The following is a 20,667-nucleotide window of genomic DNA, read 5'->3' as shown; positions in this document are numbered from 1 at the left end:
AGAAGGGACAGATGCCTTAAGGTGCAGGTGGCCTCACGGTCTCCTGTACGCCTTCCCTCCCTTCCCCGTTACAGAGGGTGATTTGGAAAATGATAGAGGAAGACGCCGAACTCATCCTAATTGCCCATCATTGGCCGCAACAACCCTGGTATGGTATCTTCCAATGATAATGTCCCCTTTTCATCAGGGGTCCATTCACCATCCCAACTTGTCCTGGCTTCGCCTAACTGCATGGAAACTGAGTGGGCGGTCTTGAGGGCGGCTAACCTTTCTGAGACTGAAATTCGGATTATTCAGGCTTCTCGCCTGCCACTCACAGGATCTATGAATCAATGTGGAAGACCTTCACTACATGGTGCTGCTCTTGAGATGCCATCCCCCTGAAGGCTTCAGTCCCCCAGGTTTTGGAGTTCTTGCAACAGGGGCTTGATAAGGGGCTCTGGCCAAACACCTTATGGCGACAAGTGTTAGCTCTCTCTTCGGTTCTCTCACTTCACCGAGATGAGGCTCTTTTCTTGCACCCTCATGTTCACCGCTTCATTAGGGGTGCGTCTAATCTCTGTTCTCCTGTCATACACCCTTTCCCCTTGTGGCATCTAGCCAGGGTCCTTGACTTTCTTGCTGAACCGCCCTTCAAATCTCTCAGGTGAGCCTCATTGCATCATCTTACACTGAAGACAACCTTTCTGGTGGCCATCATGTTGTCACGGTGGCCCTTTCCATCCATCTGACCTGTGTATTTCATCCGGACCATGTGGTCCTTTGCCTTGATCCCACCTTTGTTCCAAAGGTAAATTCGGTCTTTCATTGATCTCTAGACCTCTCTTCCAAATTTCTGTCCTAATCCTTCTCACAGACTTGAACGCAAATGGCACAGATTAAACATACTCTTAAGACCTGTATTGCCAAGACGGCTGTCTTCAGGGCCCCCGAAGCTCTCTTCGTCTTTTTCCATCCCACAAATAAGGGGCTAAAAGCTTCTCCATCAATTGTTGGGCGCTGGATCCAATCTGCCATTTCAAGAGCTTACCTGGCACATCATCTCACTCCTCCATCATCACGGCACATTCCATGCGCAGTGCAGCTATGGTGGCAGCGTGGACAAGACAGGCCTTGGTGGAGATCTGTAAGGCGGCCACCTGGACTACTACTACCCCCTTTATCTGCCATTATAAGGTAGATACATAAGCTTCAGCGGATGCGGCATTTGGACAGTGGGTCCTTCAACAAGTTCTTCCCTCTTCAAGCTTCTAGCCCAGTCCCATTCCCACCCAGGGACAGGCCTAGCTTTGGTATGTCCCATGCATGACCGCTGTCTCCACCAACTTTGGAGAATGGAGCATTGGTTCATACCTGATATGCCCCTTCTCTGGGCAGGTGGAGACAGTGGTCATCCCCACTCTTTCAGGCTCTGGCCTAATTTGCAGAGGGAGATCTGGGAGAACTACTGGAGCATCAAAGGGATTGAGAGCAATCGAATAGCGCACAGCAGTCTACTTATCTCCGTCAAGAAAGCAGGAGGACACTCCTCAGAGGTGATGACATCACTTTGGTAGACTCAGTGCTATTGGTTACTGGCTGAGTTAACCCATGCATGACCGCTGTCTCCACCTGCCCAGAGAAGGGGCGTATCAGGTAAAAACCAAAGCCCAATTTTAACAATTATTTATGGACATGATTTTGGGTTAAATTCTTATTAAAAGCTGAGAATTGTTAATCCTTGGCATGGCGATATAGATGCTGTAACTAAACAGATAAAATTAGAATCTTCTTGAATGAACTATAAATGTAGCAAGAATAAGTTGTGTAATTGAGTCATACTTTATTCCTTAATACATTGCCTGATCAAAAATATGACTTGATACTTCATCTGTTGTAGCATTTAAATAAAGTACTGCAGTGCCAGCCATGTGATTGTATGTTTGAATATCTTTTTCATTGATTTTCTGGAAAAAAATCTTGCAGGAAAACTCAAGTGGTATGCCTTTCTCCATCATCCTACTCTAATAGCTAGCTTAACGTTGTTAGAAAATCACAAATAAAATATGGAAGTGGTAGATCATCTTCAGTTCTTCATTCTTGTAATGTATCCAATGCAAAAAGGTCATTTTCCTATATTTTAATCCTAAAATTGTTTTTCATTTGTTTTTTTTAATTCTAACAGATAAAAATTAATTATTAAAATACATTTTGTGGCTTTTATTACCAAGTAAATGGGCTGAATGTTCAAGATTGTTAATTCCTGGATTCATACCCCTTGTGGCTTGTTAATGGGATTCATGCCCTTCCCACGTGGTGGTGGATAACTGTAATGCCACCTTCTTTAAGGGAGGGGATGATTCGCCTGCTCCACTGCACCCACTGGACAACTTTTTCTCTGTCTCCTGTTATTGAGAAAGTGGTTTGGTTACAGATTCAAAGATTCTGATAAGCCCTTTCAAACAGGTGTCGGGCCAGGACATAGGACAAAGATGGCATTGATCATGGTTTTGGATGAACCATGAGGATTTGGCATTTTATACTATGATAAGTTATATACATAAAATAAGTAATCAAACCAAAATTTGCAATTAAAAAGTAGTGAACAAAAATATTTAGTTTTAGGACGTATAGAACAAGTCGTGTTTCAGGTCATATTTATGCAGAAATACTGAACTTTCAAAAGATTTACAAACTTTTAAGCACCACTGTATAAATCAGCTTTTCAAACTTAGCCACAGCAGTATTTTCATCCATCTCCAGAAATTAGATTACTTATGGTACAGTGAAAACTTGGTTGATACTATATCTGTGATGCTGAATAGTTTGCAACGATCCTAGCTGGTTCATTTGAGGAAACCTTTTTATTGTGAAACATCACAATATGCCATAATTGCCAATTCACTGTGCTGAATTGATCATGAGTCTGACTCATACAAAGTGCTTAACACTATGTACTAGTTACATTTGTCTATTTCAATATATATTTGAAAGAAAAATTAGAAACACATCCAAAATGCATTAAATTCCACACACGCCAAAAAAGGATGGAAGAATCTGTCCACTATAACAGCAGGTATTTGGGGTACTACTTTTTGTGAATTAAATGTATCTAATGTCATTTTCAAAGTTCCAGTTCAACAGTACTGGAGTACTGTTTAAACTACTGTTTTAAAGTATTAGGCTAATTTATTTTCCCTTTTTTATTCAGAGCTATGAAGCCAAATGATAACTTTAGTTTTTCTGTTAATGCAGATTGGAGAATGATTACTGGTTAATGAACATTTTTCCTTAAAATTAAAAAATATATATTCAATGTGATTAGAAATATGCTTATTAATAGTATGAAAGTTCATTAGATTCTTCCACATAAATGGTGATTGGTATATGAACAGCTAAATCAATATAACTACAGTTAAAAGAGCTGCTTCTAAAACTGTGGAGCTAGTAGAGACGCTGGGCAATTGTCACAGGTCAATTGCATTGCTAGAAAACGAAGAGATTGCTCAAGAAAGAAAGATTTGTCTTCTTTAAACTTAGATACTATCCCTTATGTAATGTCTTCCCCAAGTCTCAGATTTCTAATTGCATATTTATAACTCACTGCTAAAATATTTCAATGTTTCTTAAATACAAAATGTAAATCATAGGTGTTATAAAAGTAAAATTAACATATATTTAATCATTTCATCTAGACCAGTGGTTCTCAACCTTCCCAATGCCGCGACCCTTTAATATAGTTCCTCATGTTGTGATCTCCAACCATAAAATTGGTGTCTCGGTTCCTAAGACCATTGAAAATATGTGTTTTCCGATGGTCTTAGGCGACCCCTGTGAAAGGATCGTTCGAACCCCAAAGGGGTCCCGACCTACAGGTTGAGAACCACTGATCTAGACTAATATGGGTGCAAGAAACTTACTGTTTTCTAGAGGATATGTGGAAGAAATGTGATCAATTGAAATCCTATGAATGGTAGCTACTTGGAGTTTTACTGTTAACTTCACCCCTAAAGTTCTTTTCTGTTTGGCAACTCATTATCTCCCTTTGCATGACTGTACATGTCAGCATCTGACATGGGTTAGGATATGACACAGAAGATAGGATGGGAGTTTTTCTCTCTTCTAAATCACTTCGAAAATATCTGAAAACCATGTTATATGCATGCTGAAAAGTATGCTTGTATTTTAAGCTGCCAAAATTATTAAGAAACAAATATCAATACATAATATTCAAACAATTACATCACCTAGAAGGACAAGAAATGTTTTTCAGGAAAAGCTGCAAGATTTCAGAAATTCCATATAAATTAAAAACAAACACTGAATCGAAAGCTAATATTTTTAAGGATGTTGTCTCCTCCTAAAGGGGACATAAAAAGTTTCTCTACTCTAACAAAGTTAGCTTCATAATACAATTTAATATAGTAAAAAAATCATTTGGTTCTATTACAGAGATGTATATCACTTAAAGAAATATTTCATGTACAAAGCAGCAACAATGTCTTTGTATGGAGTATCTGAATCAGACTTGGTCCGAGGGAGATGGAATAATTTACAGAAAGCAGGAGAGCGCAGCAGAAGGTTATGTGAAAGGCCTATGAAGCTGGAAGATACCCAGTACAAAGCTAGTATCTGAAATAAAAGAAGAAAGGAAAAAGGACATACTAACTTTAACAAAGTGAATAAAAGTAATATTATTGCCAACTAGTCACATCATCTCTCATTAAAAATATCCAAATTAAAAAAAAAGCTTGAGTAACGTGTTATCCCATTTTCCTACTAGGAATTCTGAATGATAAGGCATTATACCCCCCTAATTTTATCTTTATAAATGTATCATATTAGGATGAAGAATAGTGAATAACCATGACTCCATGAAATCCTATTTAGAATGTCTGAAATAGTCAGCAATTTCCACATAGGAAGCCATCTTAAAAACTGAGCTTCATAAACCATTGTTTACATGCAGCATTTGAAGTTACTGATTTTAATACGTCAGATTGTTTTTTTTCAGTTGCCATGTAGCATTATAATTCACAACCGTTTCTCACCAATCAGCTCATATGAAAATTAGATCCTACCTCAAAAAGACATTCTTCCAAGTAGGTCATTTATGTGGCGAAAGAATATGTATTGATAATGTGCAGCAAGAGTTAATGTCCTATTTTATGATTTGTAGATGATCTCTAAATTCTGTTGTGCCACATATAACACTAGTTGGACAGAATGGGTTTAGTAAATAGAAAATATGACTTGGTGAGAGGAAGATTTGAATTCAAATCCCCACTGGCCATCACACAATGTAGGAAACAGCACTATAAGTATTTATAAGCTAGCAATACCAATATAAAATAGCAATAGCACTTAGATTTATATATCACTTCATAGCACTTTACAGCTTCTCTAAGCAGTTTACAAAATCAGTATATCAGCTCCCAAGAATCTGAGTCCTCATTTTACCGACCTCAGAAGGATGGAAGGCTGAGTCAACCTTGAGCCAGTGGGAATCGAACTGCCAATCTGCTGAAAAACAATATTCTTAATAATACGATTCCCCAATGTTCCCAACATTGAACATCCATATGAAGCCATTCAATGTTGGAAGCAAAGACCTTTTGCAGCTAATATAATGTACTATACTAACAAACTTACTGATGGAACATTTGAAGCAATGGGGATCATTAGCACAGAGACTGCTCGAAAAAAGTTGGTAGCATACTTCCAAACCCAGGATGTTTCAGTTTTTCTTAAACTAAAAATCTGGAAAGACAAATTAGAAACAGTAAGAAGAAATATCAGTTAGGATTATATTTACTGAATGATGTTCTGGACAAATTAGCTGATTATTCACATATTTACATGTATCACCTGATACACCTTTGAGTTTTTACAGCCATAGTATTCTACAGTATGATGGAAGGCCTTATGACAGGGAATTACAAGTCAAGAATTAGAGATTTTGATAATCAAACATAATAATAGAACTACAGAAATGACTACATGTAAGGTTGCACAGTTGAGAAGATTAGGGCAGGAGGTACTGACGCCAAGTAAGTTAAAGTACAATTGACAGAACCCATTCTGTTAAGACTTTGTATGTATTTTTATGTCCATATTTTTTCATTAAACCAAACCTTAACAGCATAAAATATGTTTAACAAGTATCTTTTAAAGTTATTTTATAAAATTAAATTTTAGAATTCCCAATATACTCAGAAATGTTCTTTATATCAAACTACACATGCTGTCAAAGTAAACAATTTTCTTTCTGTGGACAAAATTACTCTGTATTCGGTAAATGAATTTTTTTATCACTTGTTCTGAAGCTTCACAATAGGCTGTCTTGTTTATGCTAATTATTTTATGATCCGGAATGTCTAAGCTATTTCAGACTAAGGACTCAAGGTTAGTCCCTACATTTTGGAGTAATATATAACCATTGGCAATGATATCCACACATACTAAATCAGTTTGTTTCTAATGTAGCCACATTAGAAATGGACTGTAGGTCTACAAATTAAACCTATGTAGGCAACCATCTGGCTATTTAGATCAACTATCTACATACAAACTGCTCTGTCTATGAGATCTGGAAGCAGAAAATTTGTTTATACTAAACACTAGCAAGGTAAGTGAGAAGGACAAGTAAATATGAGTCCATCTTCTGCAGGTAAATCACAGGTAATTATTATCTCAGTATTGCAATAAAAAAAATTAAGAGACTTTCATTAAAGATTGCTCCGATAGGCACCACTTAGGTATTTTTGACAGGAATTATAGATATGCTTTCATGAAGTACAGAAAAGAGTTGTGTCTTATTTTTTAGAATTGAAAGTTTGAACCCTGGTTTAAAAAAATAGGTTGACATGGTCAAGATCATGTCAATAAATGGCTTTACTTTCAAAGAACAGTGAAGAAATTTCATTAACTGCATTGTCAGACTCTACTATTGTCCTTGGGAAAAAACCTCTTGGTTTATGAGAATCGGCTTTTTAAAAAAGAAGCTACTTCTATTCCTAGCCTGGTAGCATTATACATCGAAAAGAAAAACACAAAAGAAAAATTTAGTGGTTAGGTATGGGTGTAGAATAATTCAGTCTCTTCATTAAAAAAATCACTCTTACCAGCAGCATTAGGTGAGTCTGAATGTTTGCTATTAAAAATAAAGCAATCACTGGCTTTTGCTGGCTTGATCATTTTCTTATCTGTTTTTATTCTTGTGCACCAGTCATAAGTCAAGTGGTTTGTTATATTAAATGTATCAAATAAAAATAAATGCCATGAATTCCATCACATCAAATTATCTGAGTTCATATGCATTTAAAACAAATTCCCTTCCATTATACTACACATTTGTGAGAGTTCTAGAAAGCTGGACATTCGTTTGAATCCAAACTATCTCTTTTGTTAATTTTGCAATACTTATGAATTATTATTCTTTGCATTATATCATCCAGACCCTTAAACTTTATCAATTGTGACAATTAAATTTTAAAATGATTGATGCCCATACCTAGTGAACAAAAGCCAAATGAGGGAACACTATGAATTATTATAGTAGGTAAAATAATAAAACTAGAACTTGCTCTAATCCAGTTATTGTTACTATTAAGTATCCTTCTCCCAGCTTCAGTATACTTGCCATTTTGCTAATTTTATGGTAATTTATTTAGTTTTTATGAACAGCCCAGAGTTGTTGAGTATCATGCAGCATACAAATTTAATAAATTATGTCTATGTCTTGGGTGCTATCTGAATCTTAAATCTACAATATAGTCAGCAGCAGTGGCAATGACTGCACTTGTTTTAACATTCATATTGTCAGAAATTATTGAAATCAAGTAAAAGCATACAATTTCCAAATGAAAATTAAATATAAAAGTGCTCCTGGGATAGCATGTTGATATTTCACCAAAGTTTGAATGATAGGAATGCAAATACCAGCCCTAACTTTATTTAGTGTTTTCCTCTCTGTAGTTTGTAACTTGTTTAATAATTGGCTGTTTCCAATTCTATATGTACTAAATGTAGATATTGTGTCTACATCTCAATATTCCTTGCTTAGTGTTTTGAAAACTGGAGAGCCTGTATTAAATTAGAATTATATAAGAAGAATAAACAAATTACAAGCTGTTATGTTACTTGGGGTACAACAGCTTCTAATCCACCCCCTGATTTTATAATAGACCTAATACCTCTACTATCAGTAGATTGAGAAGTCCAAGAGTGATTGGCAAAATCCAAGTTGAGTCAGGTAAAGTGAGATCTTTAAACCAGAGTATGCCTCCTGTGGAAAACTGCTCCTGAATTAAAAGCCCTGTTGAAAACACACAAATAATTGGCATATTATTTATTGTAAATGTGGCAAATATTTTAGAGCATTAGTACTGATAGTGAATTTAAACTAGGAATGATTGCTAGCAGATTCTGTAAAAAGGACTAGCAACAGCAACTTCTGGATGTTGGTTTTCTCCTACTTGGTTAGATCTATAAACACTAGAGCTAGATCTACCAATGGGTTAGACTAAAGTAATAGTTGAGAAGTCATTGCATTTTTTCTTTTCAATTCAGATTTTTAAATTATACAACTTCATTGATAATTATGCTTACATTTTGCATATTAAATATTATTCAGCAGCTTCAAAGGTAAATAGATCATCTGACACAGACCATTAATATTGGATCTCTGTCTGTCCATCTCTCCTCTCCCTCTCTCACAGAGTAATACTCCTGCCCCCTACTTCCTCACGACACTCCTTTAAGGTGGTTTGAACTGAGAGAGAGAGAAAGGGAATTTTCATGCCCATATAGGCAGTGTTTTTGAATCAGTGTTGATCCCGACACCTGCCTAGATAAGTTCCTGCAGTTTTCTTGACAAGATTTCTGGTTTGCCATTGCCTGCTTCCCAGGACTGAGGGAAAGTGACTGGTTGAAAGTCACCATGCTAGTTTTGCAACCATGATATTAGCACTCACAGTCCCCCAGTTTTTAGCCTGAGGCTTTAACCACTACATCAAATTGGCTCACTATGCAAAGCTCTCTGCTGCACCAGATTAAATAATAATAATAATAATAATAATAATAATAACAACAACAACAACAACAACAACAACAACTCCGCCGTTGCCGGTCCCAAGCCCGGATGAGAAAGGAGGAAGGTTGGGGTCAGGTTGGCATCTGGTCCCGTAAAAAACCCCCCGCCAACCCATACAATATGGTGAAAAAAACAAATAAGAATTCCATACCGCATCGGTCGTCGCGCGGGTTAACAAGGGCCGCGGTGGATGTTGGGGTCCCTGGACATCCGTCGACAAGTGGGCTACAAGTGGACCAGCCAACAAAACGACAAAAATATAGTGCAGATGAAAACCGTGCCATAATGGCCTGTTACTACAACTCAGAGCCAGAAAAAAGAGGCTATTTAAAGAGAATGTATGAATTATGGAAACAACAATATCCAGATTCAAATGTTAGTGAACAACGACTAGCAGATCAAAGGCGATTTATTATACGGAATAAAGTGTTTAGTGAAGTTGAACATGAGGAAATTCAGGCAAATTGCAAAACCCCAAAAACAATATCACAAGCGGAAATAACTGATATTCAAGACACAACTAAAGACAGTATAGTAGAACTCCCAGAAGAAGCTCTCGGGGAGGAAATAACATCACCACCACTAGAACCAGTTATCACTGAACCAACTGATGAACTAACTCAAAAACAAAAAGAATTGAAGGATAAGATCATGGAGCATTTTCTGCTTAATGAGGAAAGGCAACGTTTACCACCACTAAAAACTGTGCCTAAGAAAATTTTGGCCCCTATCATGAAAATGGTTAATGCAGTGTTTTCAACAATTGAACCGGGATCCATCTTGGAAACAAACCAGTTAATGTACAGCACAGCTGTAATAGTCACTAATGAACTAGGCATTAAAATTAAAGTACCTAGTCACACAACAGAAAAAGCATCAAAGCCAAAGTGGAAAATCCGTTTAGAACAAAAAATCAAAAAATTAAGGGCAGATGCTAGTAACTTAAAGAACATGCATGAGCAACGGCTTAAAAACAACAAAATCATAGATCGGCTAATCAGGAGATATAGATTGGATACAAGAAACATCAATGAAGCTGTAGAGATTGTAAAACAGCAGATAACAGCAACAGCTAGAAAAATTGAAAGATATGAGGCACGAATCATCCAATATAAACAAAATCAGCAATTTCGATCAGACCAACGGCGTTTTTATCAAAGTCTTAATGTAAATGGTGACACCAAAAGTGAAAAACCAGAAAAACAGGCCACAGTTGAATTCTGGAAAGAATTGTGGGAAAATGCAAAGGACTACAACAAGGAAGCAAAGTGGATACATGACTTTGAGAAAAGCATTGGCAACAAACAAATGCAAGCATTAGAAATAACAACTGAGATGGTCAAAAATCGAGTTAAAAAGGTAAAGAATTGGACATCACCTGGAAAGGACCAATTACATGGTTTCTGGCTCAAATATCTGACCAGTTTACATGCAATATTGGCCAGGCAACTGAATGAAATTTTACAAAAGGGCCAAATTGATGAATGGTTGACAACTGGAAAAACATACTTGATTCAGAAAGATGCAACTAAAGGAACAACACCTGAAAACTACAGACCAATAACATGCTTGCCAACAACCTTCAAATTACTCACAGGCATTATTGCAGATAACATGATGGATTATTTGGAAACAAACAACATCTTGCCAGTAGAGCAAAAAGGCAACAAAAGAAGCAGCAGGGGCACAAAAGATCAGCTTCTAATTGATAAAATGATATTAGAAAATTGTAAGAACAGAAAAACAAACTTGAATATGGCCTGGATTGATTACAAAAAGGCATTTGACTCACTGCCACATAGTTGGATCATAAAATGCTTAGAAACAACTGGCATTAGCAAAAATATTACATCCTTTACTGAAAAGGCGATGAAACAATGGAGAACTGAGTTGGCAGTGGGGAATGAGATCTACGGAATGGTTAATATCAAGCGAGGAATTTTCCAGGGTGATTCACTTTCACCTCTTCTCTTCATCATCGCAATGATCCCACTATCAGTAATCTTAAAAAAAATGAAATTAGGCTACCAAACAGCCAAAGAAGCTGAAAAAATTTCACATTTACTATATATGGATGATTTGAAACTCTATGGAAAGTCAGAAATAGAAATCCAATAATTGACAAACACAGTCCGAGTATTCAGCACCGATATTTCAATGCAGTTTGGCATGGAAAAATGCGCCACTGTATCCATAAAAAGGGGCAAAATCACTGCATGTGAGGGAATTGAAATGCCCAATGGCCAATTAATTAAATGCAAAGAAAATGAAGCCTACAAATACTTAGGCATTCTGCAGTTGGATAACATCAAGCATGGAGAAGTAAAAACTATTGTCAGGCGAGAGTACACCAACAGAGTTAGGAAAATTTTAAAATCTAAATTGAATGGTGGAAATACAATCAAAGCCATAAATACCTGGGCAATACCAGTTATAAGATACACAGCTGGTATAGTTAACTGGACACAAGCTGATTTGGACCTTTTGGACCGAAAAACCAGGAAACTAATGACAATGCACTACAGTTTACATCCACGTGGTGATACTGATAGACTATATCTGCCCCGAAAATCAGGTGGCAGAGGATTATTACAAGTGAAGCAAACAGTTGAAGAAGAAAAACATGGACTGGCTGATTATTTAAAAGAAAATCAAGAACATCTATTAATCGAAGTAAAGAACAAAAATCTACTGAAGGCCCAACAGACGAAACAAGAATACAGAAAAGATGTGATAAAATCAAGAATGGAGTTGGCAGAACAAAGCACTGCATGGCCAATTTCTGGAAAAAATAAAAGATAAAGTGGACAGTGAACAAACTTGGTTATGGTTAACAACAGGTACATTAAAGAAAGAAACAGAGTCACTAATCCTGGCTGCGCAAGAACAAGCTATCCGCACAAATGCCATTAAGGCCAAAATAGAAAAATCCTCTGATGATGCCAAATGCAGTCTTTGCAAAGAAGCTGATGAAACTGTTGATCACATACTCAGCTGCTGTAAAAAAATCACGCAGACTGATTATAAATTGCGGCACAATTCAGTAGCACAAATGATCCATTGGAATTTGTGCAAAAATTATAATATCAAAACAGCAAAAAACTGGTGGGAACATCAGCCTGAAAAAGTCACCGAAAATCAGATGGTCAAGATCTTGTGGGATTTCCGTATACAAACCGACAAAATACTGGCGCATAATACACCAGACATCACACTGGTTGAGAAAAATAAGGTCACAATCATAGACATCGCAATACCAGGTGATAGCAGGGTCGCCGAGAAGGAACATGAAAAAATCGCAAGATACCAGGACTTAAAAATCGAAATTCAACGACTATGGCACAAACCAGCAGTGGTAATTCCAGTGGTAATTGGCACACTGGGTGCTATTCCAAAAGCACTTGAATTACATTTAAAACAGTTAAAAATTGACAAAATCACCATCAGTCAAATGCAAAAAGCCGCACTGCTTGGATCTGCACGCATATTACGAAAATACGTTACGACGTCCTAGGCCCCTGGGTGGGGCCCGACTAGTAACCAATGCCAAATCCGGCGAAAAAACTGGCCGCTGTGATACAATTGTATAACAATAATAATAATATTCAATGAATAGCTTTTGCTGATTAATTCTTATTGCTCTACTATAATGCACTAACACTTGAATAATTATGTTGGATATTATTTATACTCCTCATGCACTGTACAACCTGGAAGCCTATCTGAACTCTCAGCTCCTGCATGAAGAACAGACATTAGTGCCTGTACTCTAGAAAAATTTAGATGGCCCCTCCCTGCTGTTGTTCAGAAGGCTGGTGAAAATCTGGCTCTTCACCAACCTTTGGCGAGGGAAGAAGAGTGAGATTCCTTACTTCATTCGATCTGTCTAGTGGTGGGTTACAGGCACTACACCCCGGTACGAGTGTACCGAAGCCTGCTCAGAGCACCAGGTACCGTTCCAGTACGGTGCTCCGGAGGGCCCTTCCAAGCTCACCCATCCTTTAAACCTTTGGCGCTTCTGCGCACAGCATGTACGGCGCCTGCATGACGCTCTGCCAAGCAGCTTAAGCGTCATGGAGGTTTGCAGAAGCATTGCAGGCAAGTATGACGCATGCATGCATGTGTCCATGTGTGTGACGCTGGGCCTGTTCTAACCGTACCGGTTGGAACGGGATCCGGAACCCACCACTGGATCTGTCATACTTGCCATTTTACTATGTTTATGTTTGAGTATTGTAAACTACCCAATCATTGGGAATCAGACAGTACACAAGTTTAATTATACTTACTTGCTGTAATCAACTTCAGAATTAAAATGATTTAATGGCAAAGCTAGAAAAAATATTAAGTCTGAAAAGAAATGTTTCATTTAAGAAAGTAAATCACCGAGAAAAGAATTTTAGAAAATACAATAATTTAAAGCAGTACTACACAACTATTACCTTCAGAATCTCCTCTGCCAATACTTAAATCACGTAAAGCTACGGAAACAAAGACCCATACTGGAAGCTGTACCCAAATGAGCAGGGTGGTCTTGAAAGGATGACAATTATCTCGAATATATAACTCTGAAACTATTCTTTTTATATTTCTCCTGTAGCATGCCCTGGATGGAAAGAGAAATAAAAGATCATTTTAGAGATTAACAGAACAGTCCATGAACAAAAGTGGTTACTTCTACTGAGTTAGAATTTCAGTATATACCAAGTCAAGTCCATCTTGACTTTAAATGTTACAATAAGGAAATTGTCTAGAATTAGAATTTAGCAGTATTTCTAAGGTAAGAAAGAATAGCACATTATATTAAAGCTATTGCTAGTGGAACTATTACTGTTAATTTTGGACTATTTTTTAATGTAATTAAAGTGGGGCAAAAGAATATTTAGTCAGCCACCAATTGTGTAAGTTCTTCCACTTAAAAGATGAGAGAGGCCTGTATTTGACATTATAGGTAGACTTCAACTATGAGAGACAAAATGAGAAAACAAATCCAGACAATCACATTTCTGATTTGGAAAGCATTTTTTTGCAAATTATGGTGGAAAATAAGTATTTGGTCACCTACAAACAAGCAAGATTTCTGGCTCTCACAGACCTGTAACGTCTTCTTTAAGAGGCTCCTCTGTCCTCCACTCATTACCTGTATTAATGGCACCTGTTTGAACTTGTTAGCAGTATAAAAAACACCTGTCCACAACCTCAAACAGTCACACTCCAAACTCCACTAGGTGAAGACCAAAGAGCTGTTGAAGGACACCAGAAACAAAATTGTAGACCTGCACCAGGTTGGGAAGACTGAATCTGCAATAGGCAAGCAGCTTAGTGTGAAGAAATCAACTATGGGAGCAATAATTAGAAAATGGAAGACATACAAGACCACTGATAATCTCCTTTGATCTGGGGCTTCACGCAAGATCTCACCCCCTGGGGTCAAAATGATCACAAGAAAGGTGAGCAAAAATCCCAGAACCACACGGGGGGACCTAGTGAATGACCTGCAGAGAGTTGGGACCAACGTAACAAAGGCTACCATCAGTAACACACTATGCCGCCAGGGACTCAGATCCTGCAGTGCCAGACGTGTCCCCCTACTTAAACCAGTACATGTCTGGACCCGTCTGAAGTTTGCTAGAGAGCATTTGGATGATCCAGAAGAGGATTGGGAGAATGTCATATGGTCAGATGAAACCAAAGTAGAACTGTTTGGTAGAAACACAACTCGTCGTGTTTGGAGGAGAGAGAATGCTGAGTTGCATCCAAAGAACATCATACCTAATGTGAAGCACGGGGTTGGCAACATCATGGTTTTGGGCTGTTTCTCTGCAAAGGGACCAGGATGACTGATCCGTGTACAGGAAAGAATGAATGGGGCCATGTATCGTGAGATTTTGAGCGCAAACCTCCTTCCATCAGCAAGGGCATTGAAGATGAAACTTGGCTGGGTCTTTCAGCATGATAATGATCCCAAACACACTGCCCGGGCAACGAAGGAGTGGCTTTGTAAGAAGCATTTCAAGGTTCTGGAGTGGCCTAGACAGTGTCCAGATCTCAACCCCATAGAATATACCAGGAACAGTGTGTGCCAACCTTGTGAAGACTTGCAGAAAACATTTGACCTCTGTCATTGCCAATAAAGGATATATAACGAAGTATTGAGATGAACTTTTGATATTGACCAAATGCTTATTTTCCACCATAATTTGCAAAAAAAAATGCTTTCCAAATCAGACAATGTGATTGTCTGGATTTGTTTTCTCATTTTGTCTCTCATCGTTGAGGTCCACCTATGATGTCAATTACAGGTCTCTCTCATCTTTTAAAGTGGGAGAACTTGCACAATTGGTGGCTGACTAAATACTCTTTTGCCCCACTGTACCTGTGGAAAACATTTGACTTTCAGGAGCAGCTATTTAGTATTTTTATAAGTTGTGGGAGATCATTCATTCATAAGTTGTGGGAGATCATTATGGCCACCTGCTTTAAAAAAAAAAAAAGAATGGCAGCAAAAAGCCTCCAAGATTTAAATTATTCAAAGAAAAGTAATGGTTAATGATAGTCTATTTTTATTCCTGATCGTAGTAAGAACAGATACTGTAAAACTTGGAGACTAAAGTTATTTATTCTTCATTTCTCATCCCATTTTTCTTAAGAGATGCCTTCTATATTGTATACCTGAAAACAGGGATTGCATTCTTTAATTGTAATTGATATGAGAGTGATTCTGAGAACTCCTTGGCAGAAAAACAAATGCTTCAAATAAATTTGTTCATCATATGTCATATCTGGGAACAGTTAATAGGAATGTAAATAAAATATTTTGAATAAAAGAGAAAAGATCAGAAGTTTACTTAGATCTCTATGAAATGCTAATCAGAAAATATACAAATAGCTGAAAGAAAAATATAGAAAAGGAGGCCAAATCCCAGAGCAAGACCTACAGTAGGATTACTGTACAAATACCATAGTAGGATATGGTACAAGCATCTTACAAATATGTTTGTCTCTCAGATAACCAATCCAAATACGAAATACTGAAGAACATATATTGGTATTTTCTTGTGATTATTAGAGACATCTTACCTAGCCTCCTTTTCAGACCAATTGTGTTGCTTTGCAGAAACTGAAACTTCATAACGGAGCTGTTTGGCTAAGGATTCAATTTCAGGCTGCAATTTTTCTAACTAGCTGAAAAGACAAAGAAGTCTTAATTATACAAAATACACATTTTCTCCCATATTATTTTCTAAAAGTATCACCCAGCCTCTTAGTTTCTAGGTCAGCAACTTAGCTATACATCATGTGACATTTTTCACACTATTTGTGTTAAGGATATCTTCTCTTCTAATGGAAATTTTAGTGTATATCATAAAGTATAAACAATGAACAGGCAAAATAAGAAATGTTAGAGGGCATTCTGTATGACAAAGGATGAATATACTAAGAAAAAATATTGTGCACAGTAAAAAAGGAGAAAGGGGAAAGGAAGAAACAGATATTTATCCAGACTAATAAGATCTTGCTTACATAATTTAATTAAACTAAATATATTCCATACATCTCAATGCATCTGTATACCCATATTACTTCATGTATTTCTAGATGAGGCAAAGTGAATGTTAGTTGCTAAAAGTTCAGGAGCTGAAGATGTGCCCACATGGATGCAAATCCAAAAAAATCGGATGAATGGTCATGCAGGTGCTAGCGTCTTTGTGCTGGCACATCTTTTTCACAAGTACATAAAGATCTTAGCAGAATTTGGACTGCTCATCTAAATTTTACCATTTATAAGCTGTCACACTTCAACATCACTCGGTGTAAAAAAACGTGCACCCCACTTTCTTCGGGAGGGTCACTTTTAATATCCACATTCCGTAAATAAGAACACGATCTACTAAGAAGAACTCCCTCTGCAAAGGCTGAGTGGCAACCCCTCCTTTTGGAACTCACGCGGGCGACGACGCGCTTCTGGAAGACGCTGAGAGGAAGGGTTAGGCCAGTGCGCAGGATGGCCGTAGCTGCCAACACCGTGGACCACCAGGGTAGCCCGGATGCAACCTGCAGCGCTATTAACCCCGATTCTACCGTCGCGACAGGCGCCGACGAAGAGAGCGTCTCGTACCAGGTCCCAACCCAGGGAGGGTCTCTGTGGTTTTCTTCGACACCCCCGGCGGGCGCAGGCGTACAGAGGAATCGAGCTCCCCCGCAACGGCAAAGGACATCGAGGGAGGAGCGGGAGCGCAGCCCGTAGGCGACCCTAAAGGCCATTCTAGATCCAGCAAACGACGCCATCTTGCTGGCCAGAATGCGCATGCCCTCAGACGAAAAGTGGCTTTATCGCCAAGGTCTAGGCCAGGATCCTCCAAACTTGGCCGCTTTAAGACTTGTGGACTTCAACTTCGCCAGGTAGCTTGGCTGGCCGGGGAATTCTGGGAGTTAAAGTCCACAAGTCTTAAAGCGGCCATGTTTGGAGACCCCTGGCCTAGGGTAATATTTGGCTGGGTAATTCTAGGAATTGAAGCCGCGCATCTTAAAAATGGGTAAACATTGAGAAATGGCGCTAGCTTTTGAAAGTTCCGGTTCCGGTTTTTTGAAGGCGTCTTTGGCGCTTTGCTTGAGCGGAAGTGGAGGACCATAATAGTTGACGTTTAGCTTTCAGCGGTACGCATGTATGCATTCCTCCTCCTCCGTTTTTTTTTTTTTCTCATATGGAATCGCTTTGGATGAAGAATGAGCTGTTTTATTGTATTTGACTGAAGAATTAGGTTAAAGTGTGTTTTTTTCCCAACGAGAAATGTAAAGCGATGCTTTTGGTTGCTTACCGATAGCCTTGATTTGAAAAAAGCGAGTCTTCTTCCAACCAGGCCAAATAAGGCTGACATTGCAGGGAAGGTCATCCAAGAATTTTTTTTTTGATTCTCTCTCTGCGGTATATTATCTAGTATCACTCTCTCTACATATCCCCAAACTACAGAAAGTTATCCTCAAGGAAAATCGCATGAAATGAGCGAGAAGGGAGAGATGAATCCCGACATATAGCCACATTTGATTATTACTATTTCTGATACGTAACCTCCCTTATTTTCTATGCAGATGTGCACTTTTGATTACAAAATAAGCAGAAAAGAAAGATATGCATTTTATCATACCAGTTCCACCATAATAATTTCCAGAGGAATATCAATGTTAGGGCTGTTTTAAAACTTTTATAGGCATAGGCACATTTTTTTCTTTACAAACCTTTGTTGCAGTGATAATCTGGATGCTTGAGGTTATAAAAGTACTCCCTGGATCTCTGCTTTTCAGTAAGTTGCAGGGGATTTTTTTTTCTTGTCCAAGAGCACCAGTAAAGTTTTTGGTTCAAGCATTCACATTTATTTGCAAATGTGATTGTAATGTGGACGGATATTTCACTCCCTAACTTCCCACTTGTTATCTGTACATCTGCATTTGAGTCTTGAAAACAAAATAAATAGCTTGACTTATTTTTTTTAGAGTGGAATATTAAATTTAAATCCAAATCCAATTCTGTTATTTACATAAATTCAGTCAGTATGGAATTAAATTAGCAATTTAAGTATCATGTAAACTGATATCATCTGTAGAGCTGAGCATATGTAAACATTTTTGTTTATTGCAATATTGGGAAGTTGCATTGGTAATTAACTGATTCATTATATCTGTATTGTATTTGTCTAAGTATTAAATAAACCAGATGTTATTTTTATTCTACATTACTAGAATTTTCTAAATCATTTAAAATGGAAGTATGAAAGAATTTAATAATAATTTTAAAATATTTTATGCTTTGTTTAAAAATTCATGCTATAAAACCCCCCCATGAATCTGGCCATGGGAAAAAAGAGAACAAATGGAAGAATCTTTTTAAAATATGAAGGATTTATTACTTAAGTTTGTCATCATAAATAGTTACATTTCTTTTTCAAATCTTGTTTGCACTGAAATAATATGAATTGGTGCAGATACTGAAGAAAATTATTGATGAATAACCGAAAAAGGAAAGGTAAATTGTAGCATCATAAGTTAATTTAGTGATGATCATTTAGCAGAGAAGGTAATGGAAAAACAATTTTATTTAAGTATCTTTTGAATGCTTTATTAGATATTAGATACAATATATAGTAATTGATGCAAACCTGCAAAAAGAAAGATTATGCATAATAGTTGCAGAATATTTTTCTATATCCTTCAAGTTTTTTGTAGGTACTGTGCCCTTTATTTCAAGGGATAATATGAACATAGTTTTTATAATACATAACATTAAATAATCATGAAGATGTTAGCATTTATTTATTGTATTATATAATTTAATACAAGAATGATTCTCAACCTATGGTCTGCAGACCCATGGGGGGGCTGTGATGTCACAGGAGGTCCGTGAAGGTTTGAAAAAATGTTATGATTTAAGACTTGGGAGTCAGTCCATTGCCACAAAAACTATTTAAAGGGGGTCCATGGTGAAGAAAAGGTTGAGAACCAGTGCATTATAACACATAATATTATCTGAATTGCACTCTGCTTCATCAGATATTGGAGTTTTGTCATGAGGAATAGTATTTTAGGGTGTGCCGAAATGCCAGTTATTGGGAGAAAAAGGAATAGAGATGAGAGACAAGTTTTATTTGTAAGAGCATTATTTCAGGGTGAAATTAATCCTTGTAAAATGGTAAGAAATTTTTATATTTTATATATTAACTATAAAATGCAACAGGATCTTATATATAAGAGATTAGGCATCTCATGATGAAATTGCTCTTTTACTTAGTGATAGAATTCCAAGAGCTAAGCAACATCTATCCTGATTATTATTTAGAAGTAAATGTCAGGGTTCCAAATAACACCACCAACAGAAGTAAAACTCAAAGGCAGGCATTTTCCTCAAACCTTAATTTTATTAGAGATGTCATATTGGCACATCTGGGAAAACCCAAATCTGAAAGCCCCCGGGGTTTTCCCCAGCCAAAGTAAAGTCAAAATCCCTTCCCTGCATACACATGGGCATCACATGGGCCAATCAGGTCACTGTCCCAACTGTAACAGATTCCCAGTCACACCTGTCCAGGTGCAGGCTGAACATCCTTGACTGAGGGAAAAAATGTTATGGCTATACATCCCACACTGACTCCATCCACCTCCCTCCTGTTTTCCACAATTTCTCCATCCACCAAGTGTGGATGGGAAAAAGTTAAAAGATGATCTCCAGGGCTGATAGTGAGCACATCAACAAATATTGTGGCTCCAACTTATACTAAGTCAAAATGAAATCCAGGAAGATGCTCCCGGATGATGGTATTCTTCATTACTGCCATAAAAATTACAGGATCACAATCAAATCTCCATTAGCTGTGGTGACTTGAAGGAGACTAATTTTTTAAGAATGATATTTTGAAATTAATAGTGACAATATATCCTGAGAATTGAACTGTTTCCCTACTGTCAGAGGATGACAACTGAAGTTAAAATTTACTATTGTTATTTTTACTTTTTTAATAACTTTTTTTCATTTTATTGTTGCAAACTGTCCAGAGTAGCCCCGTGGTAATAACAAATAAATTTAACAATAAACAAATATTTTA

At 37.4% G+C, this 20,667-nt stretch overlaps 1 protein-coding gene across 2 annotated transcripts; it reads right to left on the bottom strand.

The window, feature by feature from the left end:
• Positions 1-4,138: 4,138 nt before the first annotated feature.
• COX18 (cytochrome c oxidase assembly factor COX18) lies at positions 4,139-17,383 on the bottom strand. Of its 2 annotated transcripts, none has more exons than XM_014068284.2 (6): positions 17,021-17,383; positions 16,154-16,254; positions 13,516-13,679; positions 8,175-8,296; positions 5,632-5,739; positions 4,139-4,611 (listed from the first exon to the last, which is right to left on the bottom strand). In XM_014068284.2, the coding sequence occupies exons 1-6, from the start codon at positions 17,381-17,383 to the stop codon at positions 4,441-4,443; spliced, it is 1,029 nt and encodes a 342-aa protein (XP_013923759.1). In that variant the 3' UTR covers positions 4,139-4,440. The 2 variants fall into 2 exon arrangements, with proteins under 2 accessions (XP_013923759.1, XP_087569456.1); XM_087713330.1 differs by lacking the exon at positions 4,139-4,611 and adding an exon at positions 5,416-5,499.
• Positions 17,384-20,667: the final 3,284 nt, after the last annotated feature.

This window comes from Thamnophis sirtalis, unplaced genomic scaffold (assembly GCF_051295495.1).
Source record: "Thamnophis sirtalis isolate CommonGarterSnake01/CBP01778 unplaced genomic scaffold, rThaSir2_p1.2 scaffold_4, whole genome shotgun sequence".
Lineage (NCBI taxonomy): Eukaryota > Metazoa > Chordata > Lepidosauria > Squamata > Natricidae > Thamnophis > Thamnophis sirtalis.
Note: the sequence above shows the minus strand (reverse complement) of the source record. Positions and strands in the feature narration are given on the sequence as shown.